The sequence below is a fragment of the Engystomops pustulosus genome, chromosome 4 (assembly GCF_040894005.1).
Source record: "Engystomops pustulosus chromosome 4, aEngPut4.maternal, whole genome shotgun sequence".
Taxonomy (NCBI): Eukaryota; Metazoa; Chordata; class Amphibia; order Anura; family Leptodactylidae; genus Engystomops; species Engystomops pustulosus.
The window spans coordinates 88,289,630-88,307,666 of record NC_092414.1 but is presented as its reverse complement, the minus strand read 5'-3'; the positions used below and the strand labels follow the sequence as shown (position 1 = coordinate 88,307,666).

General features: G+C 42.6%; 1 protein-coding gene across 1 annotated transcript in view; it reads right to left on the bottom strand.

Annotated features, from left to right (window-relative positions):
* The window catches only part of GNS (glucosamine (N-acetyl)-6-sulfatase), a 42,589-nt gene that overhangs the window by 13,151 nt on the left and 11,401 nt on the right, over nt 1–18,037 (bottom strand). The window contains exons 4-10 of the mRNA XM_072146635.1: nt 17,854–17,919; nt 14,705–14,803; nt 11,495–11,662; nt 11,224–11,306; nt 3,278–3,396; nt 1,079–1,182; nt 84–185 (exon numbers count right to left, since the gene is read on the bottom strand). Coding sequence (XP_072002736.1) covers nt 84–185; nt 1,079–1,182; nt 3,278–3,396; nt 11,224–11,306; nt 11,495–11,662; nt 14,705–14,803; nt 17,854–17,919 — 741 coding nt within the window. The remainder of the gene's footprint in view (nt 1–83; nt 186–1,078; nt 1,183–3,277; nt 3,397–11,223; nt 11,307–11,494; nt 11,663–14,704; nt 14,804–17,853; nt 17,920–18,037) is intronic.

Below are 18,037 nucleotides of genomic sequence, written 5' to 3'. Positions count from 1 at the left end.
GAGATTTATAAAAGTGATGTCCTTTGGTGTCATTACATACTTTAGCAAATTTTAACATAATTCAAGACAACACGGTTACTTACCAAAATGGGTAAGTATGACATCCCATCCATTTGGGTCTTATTTAGGTCAAATCCAGCAATATCCAAGATGGTTGGACCAAGATCAATGTTTGCAACAAGTGCCTAAAAGTGAGGAAAGAAAAGTCAGGTATGTGGGAGAGGTAGATAAACATTTTGTGACATTCCCTTTCCTTAGAGCATGATGTTAGGAGGAAGAGGTAACAGCATCCAACAGTCTATACACATGAAGCCAAGGCAACATACTGAAGTAAATGTTTCTTCATGTCATGTTCCAAAAAAGGACTTGTATATAAACTATAGTAATTGCCATAGCCAAATATTCATGTGGTGCCAGTGGGACACCAGCAGCTACAAGATTGCTTTCTTATGCTCGTCTGAAATGCCATATGTCCACCAGATGGAAATATATTCTTCTACAAATTGTTTAAGGAACTGTCAGAATAGTGGTCTTGTACTGTAGCTAAATTGCACAGGCTTTGTGTAGGGCCAAACTAATGTCCAAATGCTTTAGTGAAAAGCCAGAGTACACTAGACAGCGGCAGTCCAATCCTGGCCATGCAGCCAGTGTGATGAGGCAGAAGTGGTTACAGAGCTATGCTCCGATTATTCTGGAGTCTTGGAACATGTCCAACTTGACTGCAATGAATAACAAACATTTTGAAGTGTAAAGATGATGGAATTTCGAAAACACCATTAGCCACTTCTTGTTATGCGATTTCACACCACGGCCTTCTGAAGATACTAAGGCTTCATTGACTTGACTGTAGGGGGACATACATACGCAAGCTTGTGGGCGTACATACTTCCCCCATAGAGGGCAACGGCCGCACGGAGCGATAAGGTGCAGCATACATGGGGCATATGATGGCTCCGCACATCTTTTCCAGTGTTATGGCCTGTACACCGAGCACTGCTATGAAGAGGGTAGGGGTCATCCCGCCCGTCCATTTTACAGATTCTTTATAAAAAATTTTTTTACCTACGGTGTATCTTACCTTGCTTGTCTGATTAGGGTTCACTCCAGGTCCCCGGACAAGTAATGGGACTTTAATGTCAAACTCATAGAGCTGTCTTTTATCAATTGGTAGTGAGAATTGGCCTACAATGAAGACAAAAAAATAAGTGAAATCTAGATACAATCAGTTCCCAAATACTAACCATATTTTTCAGACTATAAGGCACACACAAAAAAAATCTTGCTAAAAAGTGTTTTATAGTCCCAGAGGTCAGAAGAATCATGGAGAGTGGGTGAAATACTTAATCTGCGCTTCACCTGATCTCATAGAGAGCAGAGCCTCTGCACTGCTATCCCAGCATGCCAACAAGTGTTTCTACAGGACCTTGAATGATGTTAGAAGCATATGACTGATAACATCCTTCAATCTTTAAACCCTCTCATGCAGAGAAGGTGTGGCTGGGACTGGGTCAGAAGAAGACATTTGTTTTTGTATATAGCAGTATGGAGTCTTTGTATGTGTTTGTGTGTATGTATATGCAAGGCTCAGAGTGTTCATGTGAGTGAATGTAGCAGACTTGAGTGAATGAATGGATGTAGCAGAGCTGTGTGTGACCAACTGGGAATTTTTTTTTGTATGACTAAATCTGGGATGCCTTTTATAGTCTGAAAAATATGGCATATATAATACATATTCACATGGGATCATCTAGTGCTCTAATGTAAGCTAGGGAAACCACTTCTATGGTTATTCACATAACTAAGGGGAGAATTTATTAAGATTGGCGATTCAAATGCCCCCTTCTCACTGGTAGATCACTTTTGCAAGTCAGAGAAATCCACAGTAATAGCCCATCTCCGTTAAAATGATATCCTTTTTATTATTGTATAGAGGAACTACGCGTTTCGTAAAAAGGTTTTATTCCATTTTGTTATTTTGAACCTGATAAAGGCGCATGTCCAGCGCCGAAACGCGTAGTTCCTCTATACAATAATAAAAAGGATTTGATTTTAACGGAGATGCACTACTACTGTGGATTTCTCTGACTTGCAAAAGTGATCTACCTCCTGCCGCGGGATAAACCCTTGGACGCTTATTCCTCGTGGCTGCCTTCCTCCACAAGCTGTGCTCCGCTGATGCCATACTACACGCTTGATCACAAGATAGCGTTAAGGTGAGCCACCCCATCTCTACCCACTACCAAACGATTTGTAAATACTACACTTGAGTCGTGTCGCCCTGTGTCTCCCTATCCTTGTAGTCTGAACAAATATTGTCCATACCAGACCCTTCTCACTGGTGTCTGGGATCTACTAAGAGGTTCTGAACTGGTATAGATTGCCATAAATACCCCAAGCCAGTGCTGGGATATGCACATCCCTGTCCACCCCATTATAGCTCAAAGTGGCATGCGGAAAATCCAGAAAACTGGAAGGGATGGATAAATACCTTGACCACCAGTAAAACTGGCAGATAAGGATTTATAAACTCCCCAAAAGAGTTTACTAGAATTATAATTTGTATGATTGTGCCTTATACTTCCCTGAGGCGGATGTTGTTGCATTTTGTGCATTGTTGTAATTTTGAAAAATGAAAAATAAAATCTTTAAAAAAAAAAAAAAAAATTATAAATTTGGATTCCTCCATTTGGTATCAATTTATATGATGTATAATCCACGGTTTTAAAGAGGGTGTGTTATTAGAAGAGGTCTAGAAGAAGAAGGGAACATGATTTTTCCCCACTAATATACCAGCCCTTTCAAGTAGTGTATGAAATGTCCTTTCTGGAATTCCCTCTAGAAATCACAACGGTTTACCTATAAAATATCCTCCAAAGTCATGTAAAGTAGAGAAGAGAAGAGTCATATTTGCCCTGGAGGAGTTAAATCTAGCACCCACAGACAGCAGCATCACTTTATATCCCCTTTAATAAACTGTATCTATGAAATCTACATGTGATTTAATGTATTTTAACTGAGAGTTGCAAGTCTACACAAAATACCTACAAGTGAAATATGCAAGAAAAATGGTGTTTCAAACAGGCAGATTAGCGGGAAAATGACAGAAAATGTTTCTAGCCCATTTACTCCTGTGCCAAAGTCTGTATTTTAATTCTGGGATTTCTGGACAGCCACTAACTGGACTGCCAAGATTACTTACTAATATTTTATTCTACTTTATAGTAGAACTAAAATATTTCCCCCAAAGAGGCTAACGTATAAAGGAATGGTTATCTACCTGTGTGGTAGCCATTGTCAGATGTGAAGAAGATAAATGTGTTGTCCAGTTCCCCACGGGCTTGAAGTTGTTTTAGTAGTTTTTCCACCAGGTCATCAACAGACAGCAGAGTTTGCCACCTGTTTATAGCATCACAGTGTTAATACATGGGGCAGCCATGTACTGTAAAGGAGGTTAAGCAATTATAACATGCCAGAATAAACACAAAAGATAAAATATTTCTGTCTTTTAAAAATTCTGAGCTTTTTTCAGGGTGTCAGATCAAATTTGATGTAATGTACATATATGCAGAGGCCAGGGATGCACTATCGAGAGTGATCACCTGGATTCAACATTCATTACCACAGGACAGCTGTGGAATATTCAGTAACTACCAGCCATTTCATATGTGCAATACTTCCAGCAGCGGCAGTCGTATCCAAGGACCGCTGTCCTTTTCTAAAGGACCATATGACTTAATTTATAGCAAATTATTGTTAAAAAGATACATTTTTAGTGAAATAATCATACCTCCCAACCGTCCCGCTTTCGGCGGGACTGTCACGGTTTTTAAGCCGTGTCCCGCCGCCCCGGGAGGTTAAGAGAATGTCACGCTCTGCTCTGCATTGTCCCGGGCCAAGAGACTGAGTCCCGTCTCCTGGTCCCGGGACACATCGGCTGCAGAGACAGAGGAGACAACGCGGCTGCTGTGAAGTGTGCGCTCACAGCACGGCCCCTGTCCTCCCCCGGCCACCCCTCCTCCCCCAGTGTGAGCTGTGCCGAGGGATGTGTGAGGAGGAGGGGGGGGGGGGGGTCACCTGCAGAGCGGCTGCTGTGAAGTATGAGCTCACAGCACGGCCCCTATCCTCCCCCGGCCACCCCTCCTCCCCCTGTGTGATCTGTGCCGAGGGATGTGTGAGGAGGAGGGGGGGGGGGGGTCACCTGCAGAGCGGCTGCTGTGTGCCCCGGCCATGGACCCTGCACACTCCTCTGCTCCTTCTCCTGAAGCTGTGGAGGTGCAGGGAGCAGCACAGAGGAGAGAGAGCAGCACCTTGTGTGATGTGCTTACCCCCCAAAGGAGCTGCAGACGTCCAGCATGGGATGAGGTAGGACACAGCCTGACCCCCACAGTAACCTGTATCTGTGTGACAGGACACATCTATCAGGACTTGTATGTCAGCATTGTGACGTACAAGCCCTGCAATAATCGCAATGTCACCGCGCTCTAACACCCACGATCGGAGCCGACTCCGATCGCGGGTGTTAACCCCTTACACGTCGCGGTCAAGCATGACCGCGGCGTGTGAGGGGGTTCCCGCTATGGATCGGATCCCCCGCGCCGCTTACCGGGGGATTCGATCCTCTTCTGGCCAGCTCCGAGGACTGGCATGTGCCCCGGAGCTGCCCGATGTCCCTGCCAGTCTGCACGCTCAGACAGTTTACACTGCTCTACAATGAAGAAGTATTGTAGAGCAGTGTATCAGAGCATCGCTGGTTCAAGTATGGAAAAGTAAAAACATGTAAAAACACTGAACACTACACATTAGAATAAATAAAAAATAAATACATAAAAATATAAGCCCCTAAAATGTCACTTTCCTACAAAAACACTTAATAAAGTATAAAACACACAAACACACAAAAAAACGCCACATATTTGGTATTGCCGTGTCCGTAACAATCTGTATAATAATACAGAATCATTACTGGACCCGCACGGTAAACGCCAGGGAAAAAAGAGGAAAAAACTTTCTGAAAAAAGATCATTTTTAATAAATACCTTTAAAAAAAAATTTCCTAAAGAGTGATAAAAAAAAAGTTCTGCACTCTAAAATAAGACACTAAAAAGAACAACTCTTCTTGCAAAAAATATAAAACATGTAAAAAAATAGTTTAAAAGGCCATACTGTCCTAAAAATGGTAACATTGAAAAGAATTATTGTGTCTTAGATTTTTTAAAAAATGTAAATCTTTTGTAGAAAAAAAATTCTTCATTTTGCCATACTTTGAGACCAAAACCTTTTCTATACTTCGGTGTGCGGAGCTGTGGAAAGAGGAGCTGTCACCCTGAAAAACAGCACTAGGAGGGCGCGTACACGCAGTGCATTATGTCCTGCGTTTTCATTGCGTTTGAAACGCATTACATCAGCTGAGGCGATTTGCCTAATTACATTACTGTTAACGTTTCCATTTACAGAATGCACTCTAAACGCAATGTCAACGCATGCGTTAACAAGCGTAAACAGTAATTTAATTAGTAATTAAATCGCCTCTCAGCTGTTGTAATGCATTTCAAACGCAATGAAAACGCAGGCAATACGCACCGTGTGATCGCGCCCAGCGATGTTACTAAAGTAAGCTACTCCTAGTGCTAAGACAGACGCAGCGGTGCTATACTGATAGCGTTACCGGAAACCTCCGATAACACTAACAAACACCGCTGCGCTGTATCCTAGAAACGCCAGACCGCTCTCAAAGGGGTCCGACGTATTCATGAGGGGGCGGTCCCTCTTCCCCTGACTGCCCCGCTCGTTCCATAGGCCGGCAGTGACTGCCGCGTGTCATGCCCACAATCCCACCCCCTCATGAATACGCCACTTTGAGAGCGGTCCGGCGTTTGTAGTGTACAGCGCAGCAGTGTTAATCAGCGTTATCAGAGGTTTCTGTGTAACACCGCTGCGTTTGTTTTAGCACTAGGAGCTGATTACTTTAGTAACATCTAGTGGCGAATTTCTGGGTGACAGGTCCTCTTTAAGGTGTCATTTATGCGGTATGAGATGACACTTAAATTAATACCATTTTGGGGACATGTCACAATAATTCAGTGCATCTGCCACAGTGTGTGTTATTTGTGTCTTCCAGGACCGTGCCTGCTGTGGACTGCTTCGGATTCGAAGGATTACGTCGATGACTGGCATTTCTAACAAATAAAATGGTCAACGAGGGTGTGTCTGCGTTCTTTGTTCAATTAAATTTATATTTGTTAAAAACTGTGTGATTTCTTTTTTTGCGACAAACTCATAGTTTGCCGTAGTAGTGGTGCCGGCTAGATGACGGTGCTCATTACTAAGGGCTGGCCTTAGTGTTTGCCTTAATTTTTTTGGCAAATTCACACTAACGCCCTTACCATTACCCCGGTACCCACCGCCACCAGGGGTGCCGGGAAGAGCCGGGTACAAACCAGTACCTGACCGTCTATAGATGGTCAGGCAGTGGGGCGGCTGCAGGCTGTTATTGTTGCGCTGGAATAGCCCCCTAACAGTGGCCTATCCCAGCGCAGTAATGGCAGGCTGCTGCTGCTTTTTTGTAGCTGGCCGATTTGAAAAATAGGGGACACCCCATGCCATTTTTTTCCCCATTTTTTTGAAAAAATGAGGGAAACAGCCTGGGAGCCCCCTTGTAAGGGGGGACCCCATGCATATTTTTATCAAAAATTTGAAGAAAAAACGGCATGGGGTGCCCCCTATTTTTCAAATCAGCCAGATACAAAAAAGCAGCAGCAGCCTGCCATTACTGAGCTGGGATAGGCCACTGTTAGGGGGCTATTCCAGCGCAACAATAACAGCCTGCAGCCGCCCCACTACCTGACCATCTATAGACGGTCAGGTACTGGTTTGTACCCGGCTCTTCCCGGCACCCCTGGTGGCGGTGGGTACCGGGGTAATGGTAAGGGCGTTAGTGTGAATTTGCCAAAAAAATTAAAGCAAACACTAAGGCCAGCCCTTAGTAATGAGCACCGTCATCTAGCCGGCACCACTACTACGGCAAACTATGAAGAGTGTCGCAAAAAAAGAAATCACACCGTTTTTAACAAATCTAAGTTTAATTGAACAAAGAACGCAGACACACCCTCGTTGACCATTTTATTTGTTAGAAATGTCGGTCATCGATGTAATCCTTCGAATCCGAAGCAGTCCACAGCAGGCACGGTCCTGGAAGACACAAATAACACAAACACACAAAAAAGGGCACGCAGCCATGGGGGGGGGGGGCATGCTCGTTGTCTAGGGGGGGGGGACATGCTCGTTGTCTAGGGGGGAAATATGCTCGTTGTCTAGGGGGGAAATATGCTCGTTGTCTAGGGGAGGACATGCTCGTCGTCTAGTGGGGGGCATGCTCGTTGTCTAGGAGGGGGCATGCTCGTTGTCTAGGGGGGGGCATGCTCGTTGTCTAGGGGGGGGCATGCTCGTTGTCTAGGGGGGGGCATGCTCGTTGTCTAGGGGGGGGCATGCTCGTTGTCTAGGGGGGAGGCATGCTCGTTGTCTAGGGGGGGGCATGCTCGTCTAGAGGGGGGCATGCTCGTCTAGAGGGGGGCATGCTCGTTGTCTAGGAGGGGGCATGCTCGTTGTCTAGGGGGGAGGCATGCTCGTTGTCTAGGAGGGGGCATGCTCGTTGTCTAGGGGGGAGGCATGCTCGTTGTCGGGGGGGGGACATGCTCGTTGTCTAGGGGGGGGGATATGCTCGTTGTCTAGGGGGGACACGCTCGTTGTCTAGGGGGAGTGGAATATGCCCCCCAATTATATACATAAATATACTTTGGTGCCAGTGGGGTTAATCTATATATATATATATATATATATATATATAGCTGCTATATATACATTGGTGTCAGTGGATGCGTTGGAGGTATAAGCAGTGGCGTGGTCAGCGGGTGTGGTTAGGGGGCGTGGCCAGGGTGTGGCTTCTGTGGGTAAAAAAATCGCCGCGGCGCTCTTTCTCCTCAATAAAAGTTGGGAGGTATGAAATAATATCCAATTGAAGTTACAAATACTGATATACCGTATTTTCCGGGCCATTAGGCGCACCGGAATATAAGGCGCAACAGTCCGATGCGCCTTATATATGTAATAATTCCATATATAAGGCACATCAGACTATAAGGCGCAGGGTCGGGGGCGTGGCGGAGGTCCGGGGGCGTGGCGGAGGTCCGGGGGCGTGGCGGAGGTCCGGGGGCGTGGCGGAGACCCGACGGGACGCGACGCGGCGAAGGTGGAGGAGGGCAGCGGACCTTACTTACATAGGTCCCCGCTACCGGAGACAGCAGATCTCCAGCGGGAACTGCAGACCACGCGGCAGAAGTTGTTCGTGCCGCGTGGTCTGCAGTTCCCGCTGGAGATCTGCTGTCTCCGGTAGCGGGGACCTATGTAAGTAGGGTCCGCTGCCCTCATATAGGGCGCACCGGACTATAAGGCGCACTTTGGATTTCCAAGGAAATCCAAGGCTTTTAAGTGCGCCTTATAGTCCGGAAAATACGGTATATTATAATATATAAATATCAAAGAAGCAGCACTCCGAAGTAACTTGTGTAAAAAAAGTAAATGATTTATATCAACATGTGCCAAGCTACGTTTCGGCTCCTATGGCCTGGAGCCTTCCTCAAGCAATGGTGTATACAACTGAAGTGAAATTTATACAAAGTACAAAGGAAGTGACATCACTCCAAAATCCATACAATTTTGTGACATCATCAATTCTTATAACATAGTAAAAGAATCAATCATATAATACAGCATAAATACAACAATAGTGATTATATACACACACACACACACACACACACACATATATACATATATAAATATACATACATTTAATTTTTTTATTTTAATTTCTCTTTTATTAGACAAAACAAAAACAATGACCAAAAGTCAATCTTAACACGTTCACGACGCGTGACGTAATAGCACGTCACGGGTCGGCCGCATGGAGAGGGCTCACGCGCTGAGCCCTTTCCGTAGCCGGTAAGTCTTTGCTGCATATTGCAGCAAAAGCTTACTTGTAACACCCGCTGATCGCCGCCGCTGTCGCCATGGTAGCCTCGGGTCTCACGAAGACCTGAGGCTACTTTGGGTTAACCCATGCATTACAATGTGCTATCAGCACATTGTACTACAGTATGGCAGTATATGTGTATTTTACTACTCATACATTACAGACAACCTAGGGTTAGAGTAACCTAGGGAGTCTGAAAAATAGTAACAATAAAAATAAAAAAAAAGTTAAAAAAAATTATAATAAAAAACCCTAAAAACTCAAATCACCCCCCTTTCCCTAGAACTGATAGAAATATAAATAAACTGTAAAAATCAAACACATTAGGTATCGCCGCATCCGAAAATGCCCGATCAAAATATGATAACGGTTTTTCACTGCGTTTAATGCCGTAACGGAAAATCGCCCAAAGTCGAAAATGGCACTTTTTTGTCATTAAAAAAAAAAAAAAATATCGTGCGTAATCGCACTGACCCAAAGAATAAAGTAGAGATGTCATTTGGGGCGCTCAGTGAAAGACGTAATATCCAAGCCCACAAGAAAATGGCACAAATGCGGTTTTTTTTTACCAATTTCACTGCATTTGGAATTTTTTTCCCGCTTCCCAGTACACGGAATGGAATAATAAATACCATCTCTATGAAGTGTAATTTGTTACGCAGAAAACAAGTTGTCACACAGCTCTGGACATGGAAAAATAAAAAAAGTTATGGATTTTTGATCATGGGGAGTGGAAAATGAAAAAACAAAAAAGGGCCAGGTCCTGAAAGGGTTAAAAAGGACACATAGAATTTTATATGGAGCTTTTTTATCAGTTATTATGAGCCAAACCTAGAAGGAGACTACACAGAAATAAGGTATAATAGAGAGATTTGCACCTGTTCTGTGTATTCTCAACTCCTGGCTTTGGCTCACAATAACTGAGGCACAAAACACTGAAAAAATAACAGTATGTGAACAGCATGTTCTAGAGCAGAGGAGACGTAGCAGCTCATTACTTCGTGGTAGGCAAGTTATTAATTTAAATAACACTTATCTGGCAGCCCAGTGGGTGGTACCAAGAACTGCCAGACTTCCTAGTTAAAGTATGTATAGAGGGTAGTTGTGTAGAATTGCCCACTGGACTCATAAGCATAGAAAGAACTGGGATATAATTTTTTCCTCAATAAAATTGTGGGTACGGGTAAGCAACCAAAACGGAGGATACAGCATGAAACCAAATGAACATGCAAAAGAAAGAGCTGGAATTTAAGTTATACTGCGTTTATATAATCATGTATAAACATACTTTGCTCCTCCTGCACTATAACCTACTGCACTCAGACTCCATGTTTGCTATGACGGTCTATGTATCCTGCAACATCATTCCAGTGTCACGGCACCATCTATTCCAGGGCTGTGATGCTGGAACCAACAGCCATACAAGTAAACTTTCTTTTTGCTTACGTTTCTCCTGACTCTGTGATTCTTCCAGGATTAACTAGCGATTAGTGTACAACGGGGGAGATTTAATAAAGTGTCGGGGAACAAACCAGTGCAGAGTTACGCCTTATGCCTACGAACTGTATTTTGGCTGTAAATACAGGACATTCTTTACCCGAATAAGCACTTATGGCGCTGTATCCTTATAAAATATGGTGGGGCAGCAAATGATGCCTGGCTGACAGACAGAATGCACCTCTCGCTGGTTCTGGTTTCCCTAGATACTGCAGATATATACGGTTTCATACGGTCCACAACAGTATGCAACACATACATACATACGTTCCCATAGACGTTTATGGAGCATATGGAACGGAAATACATAAGAAAAAAAAGGACATGCTCTATTTTTCTACAACCTGCTCAAGGTACGGTACATTACACGATACACCAGGCCGTATTGCCCATTGAAATGAATGGGGCCGTATGCTACAAGCCATTTTCATACGTTTGTGCGCATGAAGGCTTAGACTCCACAGTCGCATTCTGCACCAGATAAATCATGCTGGATGATAGGAGGTAGTTTAGTTGGTCTAGTTTAAGTCAGAATGTTTCTGTCGCTCAGACTGAATTTTCTGGTGTCAAGACTAGGCTACACCCCCTCAACATGGTCTACACCCCTCAATATGGCACATGCATTTCAGGCAGAAATGACTCCAGAATTCTGGCACAGACAGATTGATAAGTCTCACAGCTTCGTCTACTTTGCCTACCTCTTTCGAAAAGCATTGTCTAGGAACTGTATGGAAGTATTAGACATGGGGGTCTTTGCTTGTCGTATCAGCCAATGTTTATCCTGAAAGAGATGAAATATGACTTTGGCATATGGGATACAAGAGATAAGAGAACAAGTTTATCCTAATTCCCCAAAAAAAGAGCATTGCCGCCTATGTTTAGTTTAGTATTGCATGAAATGTAAATGACAAATTTACGTGTGAACAACAGCGAAAGCCACAACAATATTCCTGCACCTTTAACACTTACCTTGCCATGCACATTGAAATTGCTGTTTCTGGGTGCAGTGACATTGGGGAAGGAGTTTTCATATTGCGGTGCTGCTGTCCATGGAGAGTGTGGAGCTGGAGTGGCAATCATCATGAAGAAAGGCTCATTATTTGACTTGTAGCTTAGAAAATCCAAGGATATATTGGCCTAGTCACAAAGAAAAATAATGCTAAGAACTTATCATACAGCCCTAAAACACTACGACAACTTGCTAGAAAGCCGAAACATAGGAGGTGTAAGTTAGAGTACACAATATTAAACTACACCATAACTTGATCTGGCGCAGTTTAAAATAGTCTAGTTTTTAGTTTAACTTGGTAAATACGCCCCATTGTGAGAGTTGTAGGGCGTTATCCTACACACTATATAGTGTTAACCCCTTAAGGACGCAGCCATTTTATAGCTTAAGGCTTAGTCCCATTTTCTGGATTCTGACTTGCGTCTCTTTATACGGTTATAACTTTTGAACACTGTTACTTATCAAAGTGATTCTGAGATTATTTTTTCCCTACATGTTATACTTCATTTTAGTGGTAAATGTCAGCTGATGAGCTTTGCGTTTATTTACAAGAAAAAAATTATGAATTTTTGGAAAAATTTGCCATTTTTGAAATTCAAAATCTTTGCGTTTTCAGTCAGATAGATTTAGCAACTAAATAAGTTTCTGAATAACATTTCCCATAGGTCTACTTTACATTTTCATCATTTTTGAAATGTCTGGATAATTTATTTTGATGACACGCAGTTTACAAATCGAATTGGTTTCAGAATTGACTATTTTGGAGATAATTACTGTTTTGAATGAAATTTTACATATTTAACATCAAAACCCCCTATATAATCAACCCATTTTCAAATCTGCACCCCCCAAACTACCAGAAACAGCTTTTAGGAAGATTGTTAACCCTTTTAGATCTTCATAGTAATTACCTATATACTCGAGTATAAGCCGACCCGAGTATAAGCCCAGGCCCCTAATTTGACCACAAAAGCCTTGGAAAACCTATTGACTCAAGTATAAGCCGAGGATGGGAAATGCATTGGTCACAGCCTCCCCATTATATAGCCTGCCGGACTCTGCCCCATAGTATATAGCCAGCATCTGCCCCCCAGTATATAGCCTGCCAGCCCATATCTCCCGGTACATAGCCAGCGCCCTGCCCCAGTATATAGCCAGCAGTACTTTTTACTCAAGTATAAGCCGAGTTTGGGTTTTCAGCACATTTTTTTTTGTGCTGAAAAACTAGGCTTATACTCAAGTAAATATGGTACATCAAAATGGAGGTGAAATTTAGAATGGTCAAATTGTGTCGGTTATACGTTGATTTAGCCCTAAAATTTACACATTTCCAAAAGAGAAAACCCACCTTACATTTTGTTATGCAATTTCTCCAGAGTACAGAGACCCCACACATGTGGCCGTTACTTGTTTTATGGGCGCACAGCGAGGCGCAGAAGGGAAGGAGCACCCTGCAGCTGACAGAATTTTAGTTTTCCCATTGGCCTCTTTTGTAGGTCGATAACATTTTCCCTTTTTTTTTTTTTTTTTTTAATTTTGCATTTTTTTTTTAATTTGGCATTTTTTTTTTGCTGGATGAGATGCTTTTTCCAGTGTTACCATTTTGGGGTTGGTATCCCCCGTTATTGAAAATTTAGGAATATTTTTTTGAGGTCAGGAGTAGAAAAGAATCAATTCTGTACTGGATGTTTTACTCTTTTTTTGGGGGGGGGGAAGGGTTCCTCGTATAGCCTAATAATTATGTTATCTTTATTCTATGGGTCAGTACGATTAAAGGGGATACAATACATGAATATTTTTTCTTCGATTTTTACCCACATAAGGTTTTATTTGGTAAAATTTATCATTTTTGCATAGCCATCTTCCAAGTGGCATAACATTGTTACTTTTTTGGCTGAGTTGGTTGATGGCTTGTTTTTTGCGGGACATGTTGTACAGCATCATTTTGGAGTATATATGTAGATCACTTTTTATTGCATTTTTTTGTGGGATTCAATAGGTAAAAATCAATTTTTGGTGGGTTTTTAACAGTTTTTTTCAACGGCGTTCTTCCTGCAGGTTCAATAATTATTTTCTTTTATTCTACGGTTTGTTATGAACGCGGTGAAAACGGCGCGGGGGGCGGGGGTTGCGATCATGGGGGAAATACCTCCATTTACCCACCAGCGATCAGAGCCCACTCCGACCATGGGTGTTAAACTGGGGTGTCGGCTGTTATAACTGGCACCCCTTGTGTACCGATACCGATTCGGTTCAGATCTTGAGCTGAACCAGTATCAGCGCTGCATCCGACATATCGGATGCTGAGAGCCAAATCACTGCGCTCAGCGTCCGATATGTAGAGGTTAAGGTGAGAATACTGTCAGTGTTTACAATGGGGAACACCCGGATGCCCTTTAACTTATACACTTAAAAAAAGGGGGGGTTGAAAAGTGGAGGGTGCGAAAACAAACTTTTATTATCACATTGAAATATATTGTGTGTGCACTTTTTCTGTTTGCTTGCAGCGCTTAAAGACTTCAAAAACATTTCTACCGAACACTTAGTCTCCCTTTGGAGCATGTCCCATAATCTCAATGCTCCTATAAGTGACTTGGTCATCTATTTGGTCGATGGCTATGTATACCTCCGCAGTGGTGGGGTCAAGTCTTAATGCTCCTCGAAGTGACTCATTTTTTATCATATACTCTATACAATGGCCCAGAGATATTATGGTGCTTGCGACAGTTTGTTTTGCATTTTAAAAAATAGGTTTTGGAGCTTGCATATATATTTATGAGGCATTTGTGCCATAATTATGCTACAGTCACAATTTGTCTGACACTTTAGAAAACTGTGCACCTAAAAGGGCATGTGTTCCTATTTTGGACTACATTTATCACTGTGCCTCGACACAATTGTGTCGCAACAACATGAAGCAGAGTGCAGCAAGTGAAAACAGACCAGATTTACTAAGAACGGTGACACGATTGGATTATTTGGCGCAACGTGCATTTGGTATATTTAGGCCAATATGTTCATATTTATTACATGCAAGTGCTACTTTAATCAACGTAGCACCAAAAATGAAAATAAATTCTGATTTGCAGTCAAACTAATGAACGTTTTTGCCATCACATTAATGACAAGCTGCACATTCATTCTGAAAAAACCCAATACAAAATACTTACCAAAACATCCGTTAGGTAATCCACACTGTAGTTCTGCCCAAAATTTCGTGCCTTTCCATTTTCAGAGAGAGTATAGTTGTAGTACTTTGAGTTTTTTTCCTGCAAAGAAAAATGATAGGGTCTTCTTATTGTATTCTCTGTGTAGATCTTGTATTTATATAGATGGATCTTCGATAGCGTTTGACCTCAGTCCTGCTCATATTCTATTCCATTAATGTATCAGCCAAACAAATAACCATTTGGGATACTAGAAGTGTAAGCGCTCCACATTCTTAAAAGGGGCAATGTGTACAAAAAACATAACATTCTGCAATATTAAGCAGTTTACAGTATTCACAAATATAAGTCTGGCCTCCTGAACTCTGTTTTCCCCATCAGTCCATCTCCCATAACTCCTCATCTAGGATTGACATGGCCAAAGGCAATAACCTGGCAACAGAGAATATGGTGGATGTTACCTACCCTCCCAGAAGCATCTCGGCTCACTCCCTCATGTTGGTTACGCTAGCCAAGGCTGCAGACACGTTACAAATAAATAATCTGACAGGGGAGTTTGAAGATGCTGTTAGAGACTTAATAAGGGACAACCAAGACACTGTATCTGCCCACTGGTTGGGCATCAGAGGGTTATTTCACTGTAATATTTGTGGACACAAGGCTAGAAACCGAGACTACTGTGCAGCTTTGCAGCAGAGTCAGGTACACAGAGAAGGGGTATTTGTTAGATCCAACAGATACAACTAAGGAGAATTGGATGGAGGCTTAAGACCTCCTTAAAGGAAATCCACAACCAGGATCATGGATTATAAACCAAATACACTTACATGCTGATGTGTGCCCCCTTTATTAGGATCTGCTCTTTTAATTTCTTATGTCCTCGATTTATAAGAAAATATGCTTTAAAAATTATGCAAACTAGCCTGAGGGGCTCCAGGCACCATTAACTTCTATGGAGCGTGGAGCACCTCAGGCTCATTTGGAAGCCTTGTTTTGTAAAATCTAAGGCATAAAAAGCTTAAAGAAGAGCAGATACTGACAAAGGGGGCACACACCAGCATGCAAATGTACTTGGTTTATAATCTATAATCTTGATGGTAGATGTCCTTTTAAGCTCATTATCAGCAGACGATAGAGGCAAAGCAATACTTTACCCAACAGAAGTACTCCATTGAGGGGGAAGATATGGGGCATCTATTGGCAATGAATATTAGAGTGCAAGGAGGATCTACACATATTGGCTTCTTCAGACCTCTCGGCTAAAGTGAAGCAGAAAAGAGCACAGTTTGAGTGTCAAGAGAAGACTCAGAGCTATGGATCTACCATACTCCATGTTCTGTCCAGCAAGGCAGCAGGTGGTGGCTATGAATATTACACACTTTTTCTAGACATCAGACTCCAGGTAAATGGAGTATTGTCGGACCCATTTAAGTTGGGTAGAGGAACCCGGCAGGGTTGCCCCCTTTCGTCCTGCAGGTGGAACCATTGGTGTGCATGGTTAGGACCTCAAGGGCTAATGGAGGTTTCAAATATGGGCTGATAGATGAATGCATAGCGTGGTACGCAGATGACATGCTGCTATTCTTTGATGATGTGCAAAGCTCCCTACCCCAATTCATGAATCTTATTATGGAGTATTGGTATTCTGGCATTCAAATAAACTGGAACAAATCTGTGCTCCTCCCCCTGGATCCACTTCCTAGTGATTTTGATGCAGGACGATTACAAATTGTTTCATTCTTCAAGTATATAGGGGTAGGTGTGTCTGCCAATCCTAAAGACTGTGTCTATGAATATCCAACCGATGATTAGATATGTGGTGTAAATTACCCATCTGTGGTTGGGAGGGCAAACCTGACCAAAATGGTTTTGATGCCACAATTTCTTTCTTTATTTCACAACTCACCAGTGTGGATTCCAATGGCCTATTTTTAATAGTATACAAGGTATATTTGGACCCTGATCTGACGAAAAAAGGTGACCCGTATCTGCCTTGAGACGCTATAGAGAGCAAAAGGGGGATTGGCAGTGCCTAATCCGATTCTGTACATTTTAGCTGCCCATCTGCAACAGCTGAGGGGGTGGGGATAATCAGGTAGCTCATGACTCTTGGATTGCCTCCTGTCCTATTTTAATGGAGGATGGAGCCCAGACCTGCCCTCTAGGAGCACTCCTTACTGTATTGGGATACTCCACTGTCTATTAGACATCATCTGGTGCTTAAAACCTTAGTCTTCCCAGGGCATGACGGAGGGGTTATATCACAGATTTATGAACAATTGCTTGGGGAGTATCATAAAAAGTTTCCTCTCACAGCACGCTCTAAATGGGAAACAGATTTGGGGCCCTAATTGGCAAAGGCTTTTCCAATTATTTCTATGCCACAGAACCTATAGAACCCCAGCGTGGTTGCATAAGGTTGCGATATCAGGCAAGAAAACTGATTGTGTACCACTGGATCCAGGATTCCACTCCTACTATATCAGTATATCAACAAAATGAAAATAATGGGAAGAGGAGGAGAGCTTCGTTTACCCCCACCCCTCTCCATAGAGTAACATAGGGCCGCATTCCATTGAAAGATAGGAAAGGTCCGATCTTTCTACGGGCTATGGAACAGTACGATGCCGCACCGTACCGCTCCAGTATGGCGCCACGAGGCCATTGCGGTGTATGGGGGACATATATACGCCGTTTATACGCCAGTCGTATATATGTCCCCCCATACGTTCGTGTGAATGTAGCTTTAATGTTAAACAACTAATTCTGCATCATAATCTAACCTTTGCTCAAGAAGAAAAGCAAACACTAGTGAAAACACATGTGGTACTTGTACAGTTACACAACGTAGGGCTGAACTGTGATACTTTCCATCTCAAAGGAAAAGTTAAGATGGAGAAATTTTACACTGTAATTTAATGTTACAAGGGAAATCATTACTCCAAAGTAAAGTACCTCTGCAAACACTTGATCCAGGCAAGAAGCTATCCCATTCAATTAACACTTCAGGAGAAAGACTAGAGATCATGCCACTGTGGACACCTCCTTTGACAAGCAGACCCTTAAATATACAACTAATAATCTGAGTGACCACAAGAGATCTTTAATAAGGCATAATTGTTAAATATTATTACTACCAAATTCTTACTCACCAGAGCAAACCAGTAGCTCCATCCAGGAGGTACATGACCGATTCCACCTGCATCTTCTGCTCCATACTACACAACATTACAATAGTAAAATATTAGAACATTTAAAACAAATAATGGCAACAAAATTGATAAAATAGCATGACATGATTTCTACATAATTTCATGTAAATAAATCTGATATTAA